The sequence below is a fragment of the Mixophyes fleayi genome, chromosome 5 (genome assembly GCF_038048845.1).
Source record: "Mixophyes fleayi isolate aMixFle1 chromosome 5, aMixFle1.hap1, whole genome shotgun sequence".
Classification (NCBI taxonomy): domain Eukaryota; kingdom Metazoa; phylum Chordata; class Amphibia; order Anura; family Limnodynastidae; genus Mixophyes; species Mixophyes fleayi.
Genome location: NC_134406.1, coordinates 51,812,407 through 51,835,375, shown reverse-complemented (window position 1 = coordinate 51,835,375; position 22,969 = coordinate 51,812,407). Strand labels below are relative to the sequence as shown.

The window sequence follows — 22,969 nt, the reverse complement described above, 5'->3', positions numbered from 1 at the left end:
TGCATTGCAATTCCACCTCTGCAAGGACTTAAACTCCGCACCAGCTCATGCTGCTGGCGATCAGGTACTTTTATTGAGATAACACAATTCAAAATTGCGGCAAAATATTGTGTTGGGTAGATTCCAGTGCAGTTGCTTATACCACTGAGGGCAAAGGGCATGTGCTATATATGGTGAGATTCCATTTGACCTTATAGACACCAGTGGATCCATCCAGCATGGGAGTTGTACTCATCGGTGGTTTTGAATCTGTGTCCTCACTTCTTGCAGGATTGTCACATTCTAGATCAAGGGGGAGTAAAGATTTTCGTCTGGAGAGGGAAGGACTCCAGCCCGGAAGAGAAGAAAGGAGCTTTCAGCAGAGCAGTGGTAAGTACAGTAATCACAAGTAAATCATTCAAGGTATTTACAAACTGCAAAATCTGCCAATACACAAATGCTGCTTTCTGTGCGCAAATGTGCTTACTTGTGCACCAAGGCCGTTTTAAGATCAAACACCCCCTTTAAATCAATCTGCATCTGCACTTGATTACCAGGACCTCAGAGGTGGTGGAGGGCAGCTGTATTCATGATTTTGCAGATCCTAAATGACCCTTATTCTCTAACATTGTATTGCTGTATTTCGATCAAGGAAAAATTACTTTGTGCCAAGGAAAATGGAAGTTACACTATATTGCATAATTACTGTCATTAAAGCGTTTTTCAATGTTCGAGAAATTTCATGTGAAATATATGTGCTCTACATGGTGAAGTCAAGTGAATAATTCATTGATTATTTCAGAGCTTTAGAAATATACCCCTAAACACACACTATCATGCAGTGAATTGATTTCAGTTAAAGGTAATGTACCAGTTTTAGGTGTTTCTTTTACGCCAAAAATCCTACAAGGTCAGACTGAGGTTTAAACCCTCTGGTAGATTGACCAGTAACTGTAATGGCCAATGTGAGTCTGAATATATGTGAATGTGGATTGAAAATATTGATTATATACAAGAACATTTTCTCTTTAGGGTTTCATACAGGCCAAGGGATATCCAGCTTCCACAAACGTTGAGGTAGTGAATGATGGGGCTGAGTCAACCATGTTTAAACAGCTTTTCCAGAACTGGAGAGATTTTGGAGAGACACAAGGAATTGGAAAAGCGTACAGCGTGGGGAAGATTGGTAAGATGCTTTATAACTTAACCCACTATAAATGATTGAGAAAGTGTAAGCTCTGAGGGCAGAATCAACAGTGAGGAAAGTGTAGCCTCCTGTCCATGTGTGGGGTGGTTTAGGTACATACTCCCTACCACTTACCTCTGGAAGTTCTCTGAATCACTACCCAGCTCTAGCTCAATCCTCTTCATTCCATGGTATAGTGGGTATTTACACACACAGCTGTCCATACACATATAGTGTAGCCTCCTGTCCATCGGTGGGGTGGTGTAGGTACATACTCCCTGCCACTTACCTCTGGAAGTTCTCTGAATCACTACCCAGATCTAGCTCAGTCCTCTTCATTCCATGGTATAGTGGGTATTTACACACACAGCTGTCCATACACATATAGTGTAGCCTCCTGTCCATCTGTGGGGTGGTGTAGGTACATACTCCCTGGTACTTACCTCTGGAGGTTCTCTGAATCACTACCCAGATCTAGCTCAGTCATCTTCATTCCATGGTATAGTGGGTATTTACAGACACAGCTGTCCATACACATATAGTGTAGCCTCCTGTCCATCTGTGGGGTGGTGTAGGTACTTACTCCCTGGTACTTACCTCTGCAGGTTCTCTGACTCACCACCCAGATCTAGCTCAGTCATCTTCATTCCATGGTATAGTGGGTATTTACAGACACAGCTGTCCATACACATATAGTGTAGCCCCCTGCCCATCTGTGGGGTGGTGTAGGTACATACTCCATGGAACTTACCTCTGGAGGTTCTCTGACTCACTACCCAGATCTAGCTCAGTCATCTTCATTCCATGGTATAGTGGGTATTTACAGACACAGCTGTCCATACACATATAGTGTAGCCCCCTGCCCATCTGTGGGGTAGTGTAGGTACATACTCCATGGAACTTACCTCTGGAGGTTCTCTGACTCACTGCCGAGATTTAGCCCAGTCATTTTCATTCCATGGTATAGTGGGTATTTACAGACACAGCTGTCCATACACATATAGTGTAGCCTCCTGTCCATCTGTGGGGTGGTGTAGGTACATACTCCCTGGTACTTACCTCTGGAGGTTCTCTGAATCACTACCCAGATCTAGCTCAGTCATCTTCATTCCATGGTATAGTGGGTATTTACAGACACAGCTGTCCATACACATATAGTGTAGCCTCCTGTCCATCTGTGGGGTGGTGTAGGTACTTACTCCCTGGTACTTACCTCTGCAGGTTCTCTGACTCACCACCCAGATCTAGCTCAGTCATCTTCATTCCATGGTATAGTGGGTATTTACAGACACAGCTGTCCATACACATATAGTGTAGCCCCCTGCCCATCTGTGGGGTGGTGTAGGTACATACTCCATGGAACTTACCTCTGGAGGTTCTCTGACTCACCACCCAGATCTAGCTCAGTCATCTTCATTCCATGGTATAGTGGGTATTTACAGACACAGCTGTCCATACACATATAGTGTAGCCCCCTGCCCATCTGTGGGGTGGTGTAGGTACATACTCCATGGAACTTACCTCTGGATGTTCTCTGACTCACCACCCAGATCTAGCTCAGTCATCTTCATTCCATGGTATAGTGGGTATTTACAGACACAGCTGTCCATACACATATAGTGTAGCCCCCTGCCCATCTGTGGGATGGTGTAGGTACATACTCCATGGAACTTACCTCTGGAGGTTCTCTGACTCACCACCCAGATCTAGCTCAGTCATCTTCATTCCATGGTATAGTGGGTATTTACAGACACAGCTGTCCATACACATATAGTGTAGCCCCCTGCCCATCTGTGGGGTAGTGTAGGTACATACTCCATGGAACTTACCTCTGGAGGTTCTCTGACTCACTGCCGAGATTTAGCCCAGTCATTTTCATTCCATGGTATAGTGGGTATTTACAGACACAGCTGTCCATACACATATAGTGTAGCCTCCTGTCCATCTGTGGGGTGGTGTAGGTACTTACTCCCTGGTACTTACCTCTGCAGGTTCTCTGACTCACCACCCAGATCTAGCCCAGTCATCTTCATTCCATGGTATAGTGGGTATTTACAGACACAGCTGTCCATACACATATAGTGTAGCCCCCTGCCCATCTGTGGGGTAGTGTAGGTACATACTCCATAGAACTTACCTCTGGAGGTTCTCTGACTCACTGCCGAGATCTAGCTCAGTCCTCTTCATTCCATGGTATAGTGGGTATTTACAGACACAGCTGTCCATACACATATAGTGTAGCCCCCTGCCCATCTGTGGGGTGGTGTAGGTACATACTCCATGGTACTTACCTCTGGAGGTTCTCTGACTCACTGCCGAGATCTAGCCCAGTCCTTTTCTTTCCATGGTATAGTGGGTATTTACAGACACAGCTGTCCATACACATATAGTGTAGCCCCCTGCCCATCTGTGGGGTAGTGTAGGTACATACTCCCTGCCACTTACCTCTGGAGGTTCTCTGACTCACTGCCGAGATTTAGCCCAGTCATTTTCATTCCATGGTATAGTGGGTATTTACAGACACAGCTGTCCATACACATATAGTGTAGCCTCCTGTCCATCTGTGGGGTGGTGTAGGTACTTACTCCCTGGTACTTACCTCTGCAGGTTCTCTGACTCACCACCCAGATCTAGCCCAGTCATCTTCATTCCATGGTATAGTGGGTATTTACAGACACAGCTGTCCATACACATATAGTGTAGTCCCCTGCCCATCTGTGGGGTGGTGTAGGTACATACTCCATGGAACTTACCTCTGGAGGTTCTCTGACTCACTGCCGAGATCTAGCCCAGTCCTTTTCTTTCCATGGTATAGTGGGTATTTACAGACACAGCTGTCCATACACATATAGTGTAGCCCCCTGCCCATCTGTGGGGTAGTGTAGGTACATACTCCCTGCCACTTACCTCTGGAAGTTCTCTGACTCACTGCCGAGATCTAGCCCAGTCCTTTTCATTCCATGGTATAGTGGGTATTTACACACACAGGGGTCCATATACATATACTTAAGCCCCCTGCCCATCTGAGGGGTGGTGTAGGTTACCCCACGCTGTGTACTTCCCAGTTCTAGTGTCACCAGGCTCCTGTCATAGCCTAGTGCTGGTAGCAGCTGTTTGGGGGAAACACCACGGTGTTCACCCCCTGAATTTGCCGCTACGAGCCTACGTCATGAGCACTGGTAAAATCGATATTCTAGAATCTACTGTAATTATCTGGTGCCTATGTAATGTACTTGATTACAGACAACCTCTCTATGAAGTGCAGCCAGGGAGAGGGTGTTTAAGAATTGTCAGTATAAGGTTATGCACTATGGATGTTTAGTTCTTATTTTAAGAATGCATATGGGATAGAAAAAGTAGTGTGGGACGATGTTAGTGATCAAAGGACATTTCATGGGGTTTATGGGTTTTCAGTACCATAAAATGTTAGCTCTACTTTAATTGAAATAATATTGCTTTCAGCTAAGGTGGATCAAGTTAAATTTGACATTAACCAGCTGTATGCCAGACCAGACTTAGCAGCAGAACAGAGGATGGTAGATGATGCTTCTGGGAAAGTAGAGGTGAGTGCTGAGGTTTCTTTTACGCAGCACTATATATTGTGGGAACCCTGATACAAAGAAATGACCATAATGACATGCAACAGAAGGTGACGATGGCCCTGCGCAGATGAGCTTACAATCTAAGCACTGCAAATTATACTGTAATTCTTACTTATTTTAGCCATTTAGATCTTTGTGTCTATCTATAGTCTTCTCCTCTAAATCAAGATTGCAGCACAAACAGCAAATGCAGGGCCGTATCTAGGCTGGGCCAGTGCCCCGGGGCCCCCAGCCAAAAGGGCCCCCAATAGACAGAACTTTAAAATTCTCAAGCATGTTTCATGCAAATAGGTGAAATTGGACTATATGTGCTATTTATGGTTGAAAGCGATCCAATATCATAATTTTTAAGAATTTCGCAACCGCTACCATTTTCAGTGTTTGGATACTTAGTGGGTGTGAATATTAAAAACCAATTTATTGTTGTGTTTATATTTTAAAAGTATCCAGTTATCGCCGCTACACCGTCTTGACAATACACTAATATTATCAACATTTTAAGCGCCTTTCCCATTGTTGATATCTATTTAAGTGTGCGCTGAAAATCGATGATTGGCCGATTGTTATAACACTGTTGTAGTTCATTTATAACATATATCTTATGTAGCAGTTACAGTATAGAATATTTAACGCATTACAATCTACGGCACAGCATTGGACAATTGTTTTAATTATTTCTTTTTTATAAATTACATTTCGTTTCAGATTTGGAGAGTTGAAAATCTGGAGTTGAAAGAGGTTGATCCAAAGACCTATGGAAGATTCTATGGAGGCGATTGCTATTTGGTGTTGTATACATACATAAAATCAGGGAAGCCGAATTACCTGCTTTACATGTGGCTGGTAAGTGGGTGCCCCCGTTAGATTGTAAATATGAAATAACTGTTCCTTTTTTGTAAAAGCTTTCTAGTGGTAATGCTGTTGGGATGATCGTATATAGGAAACATTATCCTATATTGCTTAATGCCTTGATCTGCCTTATACATTAATTCTTCTTCTTTTTGTATATTGAACTCGTGTATGTCCTGGTCTTTTGGAGGTGGAAGTCTTTAATTTATATTTAAATTTTCACACTTGACGACTATATACAAACAGAATTAATGGGATTAGGTTATTATAACTGAAAGCATGAGGTTTTATAGACTGAGTACATGGGTTTCTGCTTAAAATCTATGGAAGCCCTAATTATGTTCCCCATATTCCAAATCTTTGTATTAATCATGTCACTTTTGCAGGGCCGTCATGCCACTCAAGATGAGATCACAGCATGTGCCTATCATGCTGTAGAACTGGACCGCAAGTACCATGACCAGCCAGTCCAAATACGGGTGACTATGGGAAAGGAGCCGAAACATTTCCAGGCTATCTTTAAAGGAAAAATGATTATATATGAGGTAATATTTTCTTATTATCCTGTAATGAATATAATCTCCACATGGCTGTAATTCTATGCCACGACCAAAACCACCTGGGCATGAGTAACGTGGACGTGAAAGGGTTAATGAGAGCAAAACCACCTGGTCTCTGGCTAAAATTTCCCATAATTATATCTCACACTCATTATTAAACCTATATTTCTGCCACTACTAATATTTAGGTCAAGAGCTGACTCTCTTAGGAAGTCTTCAGTCACTCTCTGAGTAATCTCAAAATACAATCACAAACTAATCTAATCAATGTTACTGTAATCCAAATAATCCACTGCCTTAAATGTAGTGTTATAACAACCCAATCTATCTGACATATGGATTATTTAAGAACACAAAGACAGGACTTCATTAATTAATGGAGTTTAATGCAAAGCAGGAATAAATACAGAATCTGCCATAGCATAATTATATACTCAGTGCGTGATTCTGCCACCTGGTGAAGCTATAAGATATGGACAATTGATCAGTAGGAAAACTGACGATTCCTAAACTAATCCCCTTACTTTTTAAACAGTCTTCCTTGTCCACTTCTTCTCATTCCTTTATGAGGTAACTGAAAGAAATGTTTTGGTATGCTAATCTGTCTTTTCTGACAGTTTTATTGCCCTTTTATTCAAAAACACTTGCAGTAAGGAGTTCTATAAATATTTTAAACATCTTCTAAAACATAGAGATTTAATGATATGTCCATTAAACAGAATGTTATTTCCGCACACGTGCAAAGGAAACATGAATGTATTATATGGATTCCTTGGGAAGATTATTACTATAGCCTCCTTATTAGGCCATAATCATGATATAAAATAAATTGTGACAATTTCTTATGTCTATCTTATCATCCTAGTTGTTTAGTGGACTCCAAAATGCTCAGCCTCATGTTTTATTCCTGTTGCTTATTTTATAATTAATTATGTTCCTCTTATTTTATACATGAAAATATAAATGTGCTGCCAAATACTGTAACTTGCACAATCATTTCTACTATTACATTTAACCATCAAAAGGATTACTTTATTAGTGTACTTTATAATGTGTTTGATTGTCACCCATGCAATAGGGAGGAACAAGTCGAGCTGTGAAAACTGAGCCAGAACCTCCAATCAGACTATTCCAAGTCAGAGGAACCGATGAATTCAACACAAAGGCTACCGAGGTCCCATCCAGATCTGCTTCTCTCAATTCCAATGACGTCTTTGTGCTAAAGGCCAATACCGTGTGCTACTTGTGGTGTGGAAAGGTACAGTTAGTGAACGTTTAGGTGAACGTCACATAATCCATATTCTCCAGCTGCTAACACTGTGTTTTTGTTTCTTTGAACCACATGCAAATAGTGGTAATAGAGTAAGAAATACTTTACACATGTGTTTTCTATACAGACTGTGTTTCATAGTAACCCTAAATTCCATCTAGGGCTGCAGTGGAGATGAGCGGGAAATGGCAAAGACAGTGGCCAATATAATCTCTAAGCAAGACAAGCAAACCATTCTTGAAGGTCAGGAACCTGCAGAATTCTGGGTGGCTCTAGGTGGAAAGGCTCCTTATTCCAGTGATAAGAGGTGACTGCACTTTTAAATATAAATGTACATGTAAATCTCTATGCTTACCATTCAGTCATAATATAGGGCGATCTCTGTGTTTAACGTTTTCTCTTACGTTTCAACAATATCAAATTGGCATGTAGCTTACTGGTTTGGGCCACACAATTTCCAGTTCAAAGATGATTTGCCACTTAAATGAGAAAAAACTTGTTTAAAATGTTTAAAAAGTGTATAAAATTAATTTTTACAGTTCTTTTTTCTCTGTACTTGAACAGTGAGACTATCACATCAAACAGAATATATGAATATAAATTACTATGACCTGTGCTCTCGCTGCCAGTCATTTCCTTCACATGACTGATTGCAAACGATGGGCAATTTGTTTAGATTTTACAAATGTGCCTTTTAATCTCACTAGACCAGGTGTCAGGGAACTTTTTTACCTTTTACCCCCAAATATATTTAGATGCGCCAATGTTACCCCCTTGATTTGAAAGGAAGGAAATCATATATTATTAATTATTGGAATTTAAAATTTTATTGAATCTATTCAAAATTTCTTTGAAAGTTTCAACTGCAAAACTTCAGGTTTTGGAGAAATGATGTTGCTTCTTTTTTGATACGAGAGCATCAATATTGGGGCATTTTGATGGCAGAGCAATTTGGATACAGTCTTCAGCGTCCAATCGATTTCTCTGCTTTGTTTTTATGTTCGTTAGAGTGGAAAATCCTTGTTCGTAAAGGTAGGTTGTTGCAAAAGGCAGCAACTTTTTAACTGCCTCCTCCTGTGCAATTTTGAATGCCTTTGCAGCTGTTGACATCCAAAAATATGACAGATCTGCTTTGTTTTCAAATGCAATATGTGCTTCATTATTGCATCGAAGCTCAAGAAGTGCCTCTGCCAACCCTTGAGGCTCTTCTGGTACAACAGTAATTTCACATTTAAAGGGGTCTACAATCCAACTGACAGCATATGAATCGGCAGCATTACCCCCAGGAATTTCATTTTTACCCCATTTGGGGTAATTTACCCCTGTTCCCTGACCACTGCCCTAGACCATATAGAGGCGCACGCCCACTTTGTGCTTTTATACAACACCCCACATAAAATGGTGATGTGTCTCCTTCCACTTTACGGGAGTAGGATGACAAACTGCACACTGGACGTGTTGCAGTAACTCCCCAGGATGTGAATGTAATCAGGAAGGTAGAGAGGCACCATGTTTTGGGGGCACTGTGATCCTTCTCACTGCAGATGAATTTAAAGCTAGGAGGTGGCTATTTCCTCACTAGCACCAGGCTATTTAAAACAGTGGCGGGTGTGCGCAGCACCCAAAAACCATTGAGTGGGTCATAACGCCCAACAATTCTGACAGTTGGGACAACTGCCGGGACAATGGGACAGAGCCCTCAAATCAGGACTGCCCACCAAAATCAGGGCCGTGGAGAAGTATTTAAAAAAAACAATAATATTCTCTGCAAAGTCCTACATATTATATTGGAGTTATATAAATAAAGGTTAAAAATAATAAGTCACAGTTTCCGTACCTATTCAGCACTTACAGTAAAACAGTTGTATTATACAGAGGACCTCTGTGTCCACCTAGCATTGAGGGAATACCCCATAAATGTGACTTCTCTACCCCCTGAATGTCAATTAAGTATCTTGTCCGGCAGAACTACTGCTGAGAAAGCAGGAGGTGCATTTCAGCTGGTTGGTAATGACCGTTATTGATCTTATACAGATTTTTGTCACAAATCAGTGTAATGTTTCAATGCCCCATATGTCTTTGTTTGTTATTGAAATAGAACTAATTTCACAGACTGGTCTGGTTGTACATAGGCTCCATTTTAGCTTAAAGTCTTATTTACAAAAGTGAAATGAAACTATGTCAGTGGAGGACTGGCAAATTTTAGCTTAAGGGACAAGACTCGAATCAGCAGCCTATTTTAAACTGAAAAAGATGCAGATGGCCCAGTGACCCAGCTCAAGGTAGCCCACTATGGGACAGGCCTGGGGGGCAGATGCCCCCTACCCCCAGCCCTGTCAGCCCCTGACCTATGTACACCTCTCTCTACTACCGGTCTGTACATCAAAAGGTCATTTCTCTATTTGCTTCTCTGCCCTCTACAACCCCAGTGACATAATCACACAGAGGGCTGAGTGGAAGACTGGACAATACAAATAAAATTCTCCAAGTATTGTATGTAACTAGTGGCAATTCACTAAAATTATAACTGTATTCTAGAAAAAGAAAAATGTGCTTTTAAAAACCTTATGCTGCGCATATTTATTGTGTAACTTTTACATTTAAGCAGTGAACTTAATTGTGATATGGTCAAATGCCTGATTTATGTTGTGTTTCCACAGGTAAACAAGAGTAGATTAGATTTGAGGCTTTGCTCTGGCGCCCTCTGGTGATCTGCGGTAGATTAACAAAGATTTACAGCAGAGACTACCTCTAATTCCTCAACTTCTGGGGGTAAATGTATCAAGCTGCGATTTTGCATTTCCAGCAATTTTCTCGGGCGAGTTTAAACTGGCCAATGTATTAAACGGCGATTTGATGTAAAATCACCAGAGATGTGTTTCTTCCAAAATCGCAGTTTTCAAAATCACTACAAATCGCAGGCCTGATTTTTCCCCACTCCAGCTATACCAGACTTGCCAACTCTCCCGAAATATCCGGGAGACTCCCGCATTTTGCGAGAGTCTCCCGGGCTCCCGGGCGAGTGTGGCAATCCCCCGCATCTGGATAATTCTGCCCACTTCCTAGTGAAGTGGGCAGAATTAAGTCCCAAACGCTGCGATTCCCGGTGAATCGCGGCGTTTGGCCCCGCCCCCCGCTGTCAAATGACGCATTTTGCGTCATCACGTCATGGGGGCAGGTCCAAAATGACGTCACTTGGAGCCCCGCCCCCCCGTCACGCCCACCTCCTCTGCAGGCTCCCGGATTTCACCAACAGAAAGTTGGTAAGTATGAGCTATACTAGTCGCCGAATGTATGAAGCTGTGGTTTTACAAATTTACCAGATACAGCATGCTATTTTCTAGAGGCGACATTAGCAAACACATCACTGTTACACTGCTGGGTATACAATTTAAAAAGAAAAAAAAAAAACATGGGGTCCTCCCGTCTAAAGACTATTAACCCTAGTGTTGCCAGCCTACTGCTGGTTGCACGGAAACCAGGAAATTTTTTTAATGGGGTCCACCCGATTTCCATACAACCAGCACTAGGCAAATCAGTCGGGATGGGTGGCAATATAGCAGGGGGGACACGCGTCAAGGGTTCCCCTGCCATAATGGCAACCAGCCCCAGGCTGTTCAGCAATGGGCTGGATTCCCTAGGGAGTGGGGTCTGCAAAAAAACGTGTGGGCATCTCCTCTAGGATCACTCAGCCCATTGCTGAAAGCACTAGGACTCTTCCTACACCCCCTGGGGCAGTGGGTGTAGGGTAGTAACGATGATAGAAATTAAAAACAATAAAAAAAACACAATTTTTAGTTGTGGAACTACAAGTCCCAGCTAGCCCGGGCTGCCATTAACAGTGTGGGCATGCTGGTGCTTGTAGAACTACAAGCACCAGCATACCCATGGCAGTCAGGGCATGCTGGCACTTGGAGAACCACAAGTGTCAACATTCCGTGACACCCATGGCTTGCTGCGACCTGTAGTTCCACAAAAAAAAATGTTAAAGAATTCATCACACCCTCATGCAAACCACATATCTTTAATAAAAATAATAAAACCCCAAAAATTACAAACAACACCCTCTTTATTACCACAATATTTTATTAACAATAATAATAAAAAAAAAAAATACTCACCAATATGATGTCTTAATCTGTTTCCAGAAGCTTGCAATCCAAATTGGCTTGCAACCCATATTCAAATAAATTGTAATTCCAAATAAGGTCCATGAAGATGTCCCAAAATAATTGGTCATTCCAAATAGTCCAGGCTTGAAAATGTTTTCTGATCTTCTGGTCACAATGACCCTATTTTGTAATCCATCCGGAACATGCTTGAATTAAAAAAAATAAACCATGTGGACGACGTTACTTTGCTTGTGTATCACACAAGCGACCCAACGCTAATGAGAACAACAGAGCCGCAAGCTCTATTTATAGCATAAGGGGGTTTCCCATGACAGCGTGAGCCCCTGCCGCGTGTCCTCCTGCTATAGTGCCACCCACCCGGCTGCTTTGCCTAGTGCTGGTTGCATGGAAATCGAGGGGGCACCACACAAATTTTATCCTGATTTTCACGCAACCAGCAGTAGGCTGGCAGCGCTAGGGTTAATAGTCTTTAGATGGGGAGACCCCACGCATTTTGGTTTTTTTATTAATATAATGTTAGCGAGATTAAAAACGCTCTAGTTTTGCATGTAAGACTTGCAAATAATCAGAAATGAGTATTGGTTTTTAAATGGCAATTTACAGCTAAACACGGGCGAGTTTGCTAAACACGGGCGAGTTTGAAATCGCCACAAATAGCGAGAGATGAACAGCGATTTTGAAGATCAGACTAAGGCTAGTTACTTAATACATATGCTGATTTTGCACTTCAATTCACCGGTTATCTCTTGCGAGTTGTGACGATTTTAAATCGCTGAAAAAAATCGGAGCTTGATACATTAACCCCCTGGTGTCCATTGTCAGTCTATTGTTTACTTGTTTGGCTGTCATTTATTCCATGCATGGGGAAAAAATGTAAACAATTAAAAAGTTAGAATTATTAAGATGAGATTTGGAGGAGAGACTTTGTTAAATCTTAATCTTTTTCAATTCCCAAAATATTCTGTCTGGTCTGTGTAGATTCCAAGAGACAGTCGTGCAATATAAGCCCCGCCTCTTTGAATGTTCCAATCAGACGGGTCGGTTCATCATGACAGAGGTGGTAGATTTCGCCCAGAGTGACCTTGATGAGGATGATGTTATGTTACTTGACACTTGGGAAGAGGCAAGTGATGGTTTTTTTTTTAAATCTGGGCTGTGTTGAATGTAACATGATAAAGAGAGCTTCTTACTAACATTAATCAACTGTGCAAATCTGCACTAAAACCATAGAACCAATCAGACATTGGCTGTCATGACGTAATTTGCATCAGACAGATAAAAGGTTAAAAAAAATTTGGGTGCTATGGTTGTAGAGCAGATTAGTACCTTTGTTTGTAACAATACTCAAAGTGGTTGAAAGTTACTGAAGTACCCTGATTTCAGTGTCTTTTACACTTTAGCCCCAACTGAACAAAATACTTTCATTGAATTGATAGGTGAGATGAGACCTTTGCATATTATAATACTGTTATGAAATCACTGCTTCATACTGCCACTAACAAAATCTAAAGGCATATATAAAGGCATATAAACCACATTTCTTTCATATATAAATTCGATAGAGATGTATAGATGGATTTATAGTTTTTAACTTTGTTGATCTGCATCCATACTTGCCTACTTTTGGCAAGTTGTATCCGGGAGAGGGGCGTGTCTAGAGGGTAGTAGGGGGCGGGGCGCAGTCAAACGCGTCATTTTGGCCCCGCCCCGTGACAAAACGCCATATTTGTCGCGGGAGCGTGGCCAAAATGACGCGATGCACCACGAATCGCGTCATTTTAGCCCCGCACTTGCGGGATGCGGGAGACTTGCCAGCTCTCCCAGGAGTCCGTGAGACCGACCCGAATTTCGGGAGTCTCCTGGACATTCTGGGAGAGTTGGCAAGTATGTCTGCATCAGACACACTGAAATGGAACAAGAACCATTCAAAATAATACCACTCAAGTTAAACACGCATGCGATCACATATATGTATGATCTTGCATTGAAAACACATGTTAAACCCATGATACTTCCACTTATTAAATTACATAAATAGTTAAAAATAGATTGACATTACACTTTTGATCAGCTCATTTTGATATAGTTTTATTTGTATTTTGACTTGGCTAGTTGTCTGAAAAAAATTCCTGTATACCTCCTTCATTGTATATTTGCCTTGGATGTTGTATTTATCCTGACTTACATGTGCAAAGCTAATTACTATGGCCTCTAGTGACCATTTTCTGTCTTTGTATATATCGTGTGAAGGAAATTATAAATAAAGTTCTTAAAAAAAATAAAAAAATAGATTAACTCTTTTAGAAATTAAAATATGTTTAACAGAAGAAGTATTGTCACATTACTTATACTGCTGCAATCATTGTTAAATAGGAGGTACCCCCTTGATGTAAAGGGCCAAGTCCTATCACCAACAGAAACACCTGTTTGCTTTGGCAATACTGGTTTTCACAATTTCATAAAAATACCCCTTAGTCCTTTAAAGCAGATGCCCTTTGCTTCTAATTAACTGTGTCCAACAATTCAGATTAATACAGTGTTTCTTATACCCCGTTCACACTGGCTGAAAACCCCGGGCAACCCGGGTCGAGGCTCAGTGTGAACAGATCCTCTGCTTCTACCCGGGAATTAGACCTGAGTCTTTTGCAGGGTTATTCCCGGGTCCCACCCAGGTAGATGCCAGTCTGAATATCCCGGGTTCATATATCAGGGATATTGCCGGGGCGGTAGTGTGAACGGGGTATTAGTGATAGCTAGGCCAAGGGAATGCTCCCCAGCCAGCAACAAGGTGAACTCTGTTAGGGATGACCCAACTCTAACCTGGACTCCAAGCCTGTGCAATGGGAGGTTATAGTAACCCAATACTGATGAGCTCAGCTGCAAATCTTTAGGGAGGAGCTTAAGTCTCTCAATGAAAGAGAAATACATGTTTTAAAAAATTTACTTCTGTCTTTATATTTTTTTTGTTGTTTTTTAATGTTTTTTATTTTTTTCATGTTTTTTTTTTTTTTTATTAAATCATTTTGATTTTGCCAATTTGCCATCAGAGCAATAAAATACACTATTCTGAATATATAGCTTATTAAACTGGTTAGTGGACAACGCATTAAAACCTCTCTCTTTGAATTTTCATAAAAGATTTTCCTTTGGATCGGTAAGTCAGCCAATGACTATGAGAAAAATGAATCAATTAACTCTTCAAAAGAATATCTGAGATCTCACCCCGCTGGGAGAGACTTGTCCACACCAATAATCACCGTAAAGCAAGGACATGAGCCCCCCACTTTCACTGGCTGGTTCGATGCCTGGGACTCTCATAAATGGAGTGTAAGTACATAGCCGTAACTCGATGTTTCAGCACCTGGGGTAAGAAGGAAACTGGCGCCCCCTAGCCCTCAACTCTAACCAAATTAGCCTAAAATATTCATTACCCTGCACCACTCTTCAGCTTTGCACCCTAGGCGGTTGCCCCTCTCGCACGGCCCGGGTAAGTAAGATTAATATCACTTCCTGACTGTAACAATTGTACGTATGTCAGTACCAGTCTTGTTTTGTGAATAAGACTCATTTGGCACTTTAATTGGCACACGGTACAGTGTGTTGTGCAGAAAATAATATATACCATACAATCATTGTTTACCATCCAAAACAGCTGCATCTATTCTCACTGACACTTTTTATAGTTTCTTTGTTGTGCCCAAAATGCTTGTATTCAGTGAATCATTCAGTTACTTTATTTTATACCCAGTTTGATATACCCAGTACAGGCTTTTTAAAAAAAAAAAAAAAAGACAAACACAAATGTAAATGAACATACCAAATGGCAAACACACCAATAAATGAGCAATAGACCAATGTGATGATCTGCATTGCCACTTACTGGCCAAAAATGTTACTGCACCTGCTGCCTATATTTGTTGTTATAATTCCTAGGGGTAAATGTATCAAGCTGAGAATTTTCCGGCGGGTTTGAAAAGTGGAGATGTTGCCTATAGCAACCAATCAGATTCTAGCTTTCATTTTGTAGAATGTATTAAATAAATGATAGCTAGAATCTGATTGGTTTTTCAAACCCGCTGGAAAACTCTCAGCTTGATACAATTACCCCCTAGTGTATCTTCTGAGATAGAGGTAGAACTGATATATTGGACTAGGCCAGTGCTGTTTTGAAATAAATAATAGCTTTGTGTTTAAACAGAACTTGACATCAGAAAATTGCCTCAGGTCGAGCTAGTCTGCCATTTTGTGTGTGTTTATAGTTTTGTCCTTTAGTTTTCTTGCGTTATAGAATATCGTTAGGTCTAAGAACAGCTATAGTTTGTCTTATGCATTCTTTATTTTATATTTTATTCATGTATTTATTTAGCAGCCAATCAGATTCTGCCTTTTGCCAGACAAATATCTTTGTACCAACTTTCATAAATGTCCCATCCGGTTTCTGCATGCTGTAGGTATCACATATTGAGAACACCTGCTATTTAATTATAATATTCCTTGTTTTGTTTTTTTATAAATTCACTTTAAAAATCCAGTATAGATGTGCAAATGTATTTATAGACTGCGGCTTCTTTGTCTGAGTTTATAATAAAATTTTTCTTCCTATTATTAGTCTGACTTGTCCTATGAAGACATGAAGAAGAACTTGGGTGATGTCTCCTCCATCTCACAGATAAGTGTGGTAAGTCTGCTGGATTTTCTTACCAATGATAAAAGGAAGTGTAGTTTGGTTATCGGAAGACAAATAAAGAGAGATGGTGGATTTTCCATTGAAATGTATATAACATCAACAATAACCTGGCAGAAAAAGATGCCACAATGCCCCCAGCCTGTATTCATTAATGGTTAATGCTATGATTGATGCAAAACATGTTTATTTTATACATCCACTTTATTTGTTATACAAAGAAAGTGTAGATTAAAGATTCAACCTAAGCTAAATGTTAAATAAATCGATACATTATTAATGTCTGAATTGAATTATTCTGAAAATAACTTTAAAAAATTGAATATTTTTGTTGAGCTCATCAAAATAAAGATACTCCTATGTCTGTTGTAATAATGCTAAGAGTAAGAATTCCCAACTTTATAATTAATTTGCCTCTAGGGGGCACTATTTCATTGGAGTCTATGTAGTGTCAGACTGTCCCACGGAGATATTGGGAAATACCCGATGGCTCCTACTGTCTGTGCCCCTCCCTCCCCCCTTTGCTACAAAGTGCAGAGCAGTACATACAAACCGCCTCTCTCACGTAGGGACTTTGCATGTTAAGTTCCAGGGGCCTCTGTTTAATACGGTGGTGGAAGGGGGAGGGAAAAGCCTTAAAGAATGTAAAAGGTAAAACTATTTTCCAATTCTTGAACTGATTTGACTAATGGGTTTGAAGATTACATTTCTTAAATTTTAGATTGACTAATAAAATCAAGCTAAATTACAAAAATTCAAAGGCATTTGGTGTTTTATTTACAAACAGCAGACCATAGTGTTTGAAGTTCAATTTTAGAAAGAGATTATTTATTCGTATTAGTTAAAAATATTATTAAAGAAACAAACACTTATTAAACCATGAACCGCGAACAGATGAACATGAGCTGTAAATTTCACAAATTTTAATCAACGATTGGACCACAGACATATTCGTGGCCATCAAACTGGTGAAACTCAATCAAATTTTGAACCGGTACAAAATTTTTGAGCATTTCTATTTCATAATTTTTACTGTTTATAAAAAAAAAAAATAAAGCATGGAAAATTCCAGTTAGCTATTCATCTCAATTTTCAGTAGTGTGATTTTTGTTTCCTCAAAAATGCTGAACCCAATATGAGTTTCTCCTGTACTCTTGGTGACGACTGTCCCTCCAATACTGCTTTTATTTGTATGTTAAAAGTTCAATTAATAGACATTTGAAATGGAACTAAACTTCTAACTTTCAATATTGTACATTTTGTACAATTCCTATATTTTTTCCAGAAAATGTTCATCAGTTCTTTAAGTGAAACAAAATATACTAGTAATTATGATAATTATATGGAATGTAAGCAACAATTGTATATTAAATAGCACATATTTTATATTAGCAAAACTGAGATTAGTAAAACTTTTAAAACTGTACCATGAATATTTGCCTCATTCCATATTTGCCCAAAATATGTTGCATGTGACCCTGGTTTCATTTAGCCTTAAGTGTTTCCCCTTTAATTTTTGTTACCAGTCGTACAAAAAAATCCTATCCTCCCTTCACCCCAACAACACAAATTTGGAGAAGGGGAAGCTACCCATTTATTTATTTTTATTGTATGGCACTATAAATGGTGAAGCAAAAGGGGAACACAAAGATTGTATCATGGGAATTGTACACCTCTGCGACAAGTGGCCTGGACCAACCAGAATATTCTATTTGCATTAATTTTTTCTTACGTCTACTGTGTATGTGTCATTAAATGACTGTGACATTACTTATAAGACTTATTTATAAGAGGCCCTTAAAATACTCTATGAATTATAATCTTAGTAGTTTGGATATTAGCTACTAATCTCTAGCTTCGCAACGTATGACATCTATGGTGAACATGTTGTAATGCAGGCAGCCCCTATCGCACTCATAAGGAAAGCGCTTCTTTTTTCCATTATACTTTATTTATAAGAGGGACTATAATAAAGAACAATTGACAAATAAGTTCTTTGAGACATGGATCCCCTACATTCATGCATTGACTCCAGATATGAAAGAGACACTTATATCTTCTAATCGGCTTACAACATGGTACAATACAAAGTTCTTAGCAGGAAGAATGCCTTTTAAATTAAAAAAAATATGATGATTAAATATAATAAAAGAAAATTAAGGTAATAATAGGACGTGGTGATAATGGGTTTTGATAGTTGAAATAATAGAAATGTAGAATGTGAAACTGAAAAAGTGGTTATATGTATAATGTTACGATTCAATATCGGAAGAATGTATATTGATAATTTTTTGGAATACAACTTTCTATAATAAAAAGGAAATAATATATAGAATACAAGAAGTATTATACTTTTATTTCAAGTGATTTGTTGTAACAAACAGCTGCTTCTGCTATAAAAACGCTACAGTAATATTTGGTTTCTATACACTGAGAACTGTCATAGTAATAATTATTGAGTATTGGGGTTTGTTTATAAGTGTTTTCTAACGGGTAACTTGTGCATTTTTAGGACTTGCAAAACACAAATCTAAATGCAACCAGCACAAACAAGCCCAGTGCCCAAACAAAGATGGAGAATAACAACATAAAACCTCCTGCATATAAACCTCATAGCAATGGAAACCTGCCTCACAGCAACAGCAATAACGGAAAGGTCAATGTCAGTCAGCCTCCGAGCCAGAGCAAGCCAGTAGTGGAGGTATTACCACAGAGCAACGAAAAGCTCATTTTCGATAAGAGCCTGATTCTTAACAAAAACACAGAAGACTTACCTGATGGAGTAGACCCCACTAAGAAAGAGGTAAGAAAAAAATGTTAATGCGAAATAAAAAAAACAAGACAAAAGTGACTTCAGCAGCTGTCTTGTATTATATAGTCATTCCTGCAAATGTGCAGTTTCAGAGTTAATGTCCATGTTTATTTCTATTTTATTTTTTAACATTTTTAAAAATGAACAAAAATCACCACAGTGCGACATGTATGTCATAGAGTGGCTCCATATGTAAGAATTGTTTGGGGCAGAGCTAACCTCAGCCTCCTCTGATGGTGGAAGACTTTGCAGACATCAGTGGACCAAGCACATTTTCAAGTTAAATTGAATTATATATTTTCTTTTAGTGCTCCTTAAAGCTGCACTACCACATCCTCCACACATTTTATTAGCCTGCTCCCTCCCCTAGCCCTCACCTCAGAGGCTGATATCAGTTACCACCTATAACCATCAAAATAATTTGAGTAACTGTTTTTTTCCTTTTTACCAGATGTACTTGTCCGATGAAGACTTTGCCACTATATTGGGGATGCCTAAAGCCCAATTCTACCAACAGCCTAAATGGAAGCAGCAAAACATGAAAAAGCAGCATAACCTGTTTTAAATATATGATTTTCTTACTCTCCATTCTTTTCTTTTGTCCTGGGAAACTCATGTTCTGTAATTTGGGAGGAATCACCAAACACAATTTCCCTTTCTAAAGGGTTCTAAATATATTTTAGTCTATGCGACTGTGCAGACCTGTGTGTCCATGTTTTCTGGAATTCCAAGCTCCACTGGGTACTTCAGATTTTTATTTTGTTACCCCTTAATAGATGCTGTTAATCTCATTTATTTCAAATATTGATTCTTGAAAATTAGTTTTATACAACACTAACTTGTGCCGCTGTATGCGTCTGCGTACGTGCATACCTCCATATGTGCCTGCATGTGTGGGTGCCTGTGTATGTGCATACCTCCATATGTGCCTGTGTATGTGCATATCTCCATATGTGCCTGTGTATGTGCATACCTGCTTTTGTACCAAAGTATGTTCTTGCCTGCATATGTGCATTCTTGCTTGTACACCTACATATGTGTGTCCCTGCTTATGTGCATTCTTGCTTGTACACCTACATATGTGTGTCCCTGCTTATGTGCAAGCCTGTGAATGTGCATGTGTAAGTCCCTATGTCTGCACATGACAGGGTTTGCATCTGTACATGTCTGCATATGTATGTGCCTACTTTTGTGTCTATGTGCCTGTGTATGTACATGTCTGCCTATATATGTGTGTACATCATCATTTATGTATAAGTAGCCATGAAACATCAGCATTACAAATCATATGACAAACAAATGATACATTTAACAGAACAAGGACATATGAGGTTGTCTGAGAAGTGGCAGACATGAGACCGAGGGCAGAGAGGGCCTGGGCCGTGAGAGCTTACATCAAGAGATGTGCGTGCCTATGTATGTATGTATGTATGTATGTATGTGCCTGCACATGTGTGTCCATACTTATGTGCGTGTCTATGTATGTATGTGCCTGCACATGTGTGTCCATACTTATGTGCGTACCTATGTATGTATGTGCTTGCACATGTGTGTCCATACTTATGTGCGTGCCTATGTATGTATGTGCCTGCACATGTGTCCATACTTATGTGCGTGCCTATGTATGTATGTATGTATGTGCTTGCACATGTGTCCATACTTATGTGTGTGCCTATGTATGTATGTATGTATGTATGTGCTTGCACATGTGTTCATACTTATGTGTGTGCCTATGTATGTATGTATGTGCCTGCACATGTGTGTCCATACTTATGTGTGTGCCTATGTATGTATGTGCCTGCACATGTGTGTCCATACTTATGTGTGTGCCTATGTATGGCTCTATGTCTATATGTGCCTATGTATGTACATACATATATTTCAGGAACTGAATCAAAACTGAAGATATATTTTTATAAAAGGCAAATTGTATTGTAGGTTTAGTGTTACTTTTACAGAGATTCCCAAAACATAAAATATGGTGTGGAGTGGGGTGAGAAATCCTGGTCAGCACTAACATAAAATCCATCACTTAACCCAACACTTTGAACATTAACTGATTCAAGATTTATATCTACCTATAATCACACATTACATCTAACAGATCTTCCAATCACATGAACCAAAATATCCTTTTGTCTCCTCTCTGTAAAGTAGAATTTTAATGCCCCATAATAGAATACTTATTCTACTGCATGCTCATTGTTGCTATGTTTTCCATTTCTCCCATCCAACTTTTTATTGTTCATGATAAAAATGTTATTGTTATTAGGGAATATTGTTATTGTTACTTTGTAGACTTGTTTCCATACCATATAACATAGTTTATTACCTCTACCTTTGCAGATGACACTAAGGATAAATAAAAATATGAAGAATGTGCCATAGTGCAATTTTTAAGTGACCTTTTTATTTGTGTGCTTTTGGTTAAATGTGTGGTTTAATAAAGTCGTTGTACATCCTCTGCATTGTCAATACTTTCGGTTGAAACACTGCTCCATTTAAACAGGTCAGTACCTATTGAGGTTGGGAAAAATCATTGCAGAAAAATTGTAAAAAGGACAATACCGATACACACACCCACTAAAATGTAACTTTTATTTTCATATTATAAAATATTGACATTCTATCAAATGATTTGGAAGTCTTTATTTAAGTGGTGTCTTAACACTTTGTTTATGCTTAATATTGAACGCTTACTAATTATACATTAATCCAACTGCAGTGGAAGCATAATCACACAGTGTAAACAAATGAATTAACCATTCAAAGAATCTTTATCCTTGTGATAAAAAAAAGCAATTAATATATAGCTATATATGTATATCTATATATATATATATATATATATATATATATATACAGGGCTGCCAAGAGGAATTCAGGGCCCGGGTACAACAAACTCATGGGGCCCCCCCATAGTTGAGTAAGCCCTAAAAAATTTTTGCGACGCCTAACGGCGGCGCAAAAAACACGACGCGGGTTTGGTCATACATTCAGGGGCGTGTCAATGCGCCATTGGGGCGTGGCTAGCCTAACGACGGTGCAAAAATTTTCGGGAATGTGGTCATACATTTGGGGCCGTGGCAATGCACCGTTGGGCGCATAGCTAGCACATCAAAATCACTAGGTCCTGAATTCACCACAGCGTCACATATGTCCAAGCACTCCTGACTTTTAAGACATCCAGCACCACAGTGTAGTATACAAAGAATGCAGTGTGTACACAAACAGTTCAGTCTTGGCCTGCGCCCACTGGGCTCACCAAACATTGGCATTGTCCCTACTAGAATCACAACATTTCACACACTATGCTGCTCTGTCCTACCTGTTCTTCTCACTTTCTCCACCCGAGGCTGCTGGTTTCTTTAGTTGTGGCTTGCCTGGATCTTGGAATGTAGAAGGACCTATTTGGGAAAAAAATGGCTACATTTAGAAAATTTCAGTCAGACGCAGCGTTAAATCAATAGCACCCACGATTAATAATTAGGCCTTCCTCCAGCCCCAACATTAAAATAATAGAATTCACATGTAATAAATAAACCTATTTCCCGTCATGCAAACAGCCTAGCAATACCTATTTCCCGCAACCATCACTGCCATTAAATAATTCATAGTCACATTTAATAAATAGACCTCATCCTCCCCAAACTCACCTCCACATTCAATAGGCCCCAAATCACCCCATCTTAAATTAATAATCCCCACTATTAAATTGCCTCACCATCACCCTACAAACAAAATAGCGCCCATTAATTAGCCACCACCTACCGCACACACACTACATTGCAACAAGCCCCATCACAACTACACTGCGCCCTCCATGCTGCTTTCCCCCCTTTTTATTCACTCTGTGCCTCTTTGCCCCTTTTTTTTATAACTCTGTGCCTCTCT

General features: G+C 39.6%; 1 protein-coding gene across 1 annotated transcript in view; it reads left to right on the top strand.

Moving 5' to 3' along the window:
- VILL (villin like) overlaps positions 1-21,539 on the top strand; it is a 70,335-nt gene extending 48,796 nt beyond the window's left edge. The window contains exons 9-20 of the mRNA XM_075212191.1: positions 271-369; positions 1,012-1,165; positions 4,628-4,728; positions 5,473-5,610; positions 6,003-6,161; positions 7,255-7,434; positions 7,608-7,753; positions 12,558-12,702; positions 14,718-14,906; positions 16,189-16,257; positions 18,776-19,066; positions 19,527-21,539. Coding sequence (XP_075068292.1) covers positions 271-369; positions 1,012-1,165; positions 4,628-4,728; positions 5,473-5,610; positions 6,003-6,161; positions 7,255-7,434; positions 7,608-7,753; positions 12,558-12,702; positions 14,718-14,906; positions 16,189-16,257; positions 18,776-19,066; positions 19,527-19,640 — 1,785 coding nt within the window. The 3' untranslated portion in view covers positions 19,641-21,539. The remainder of the gene's footprint in view (positions 1-270; positions 370-1,011; positions 1,166-4,627; positions 4,729-5,472; positions 5,611-6,002; positions 6,162-7,254; positions 7,435-7,607; positions 7,754-12,557; positions 12,703-14,717; positions 14,907-16,188; positions 16,258-18,775; positions 19,067-19,526) is intronic.
- The last annotated feature ends 1,430 nt before the right edge of the window (positions 21,540-22,969 follow it).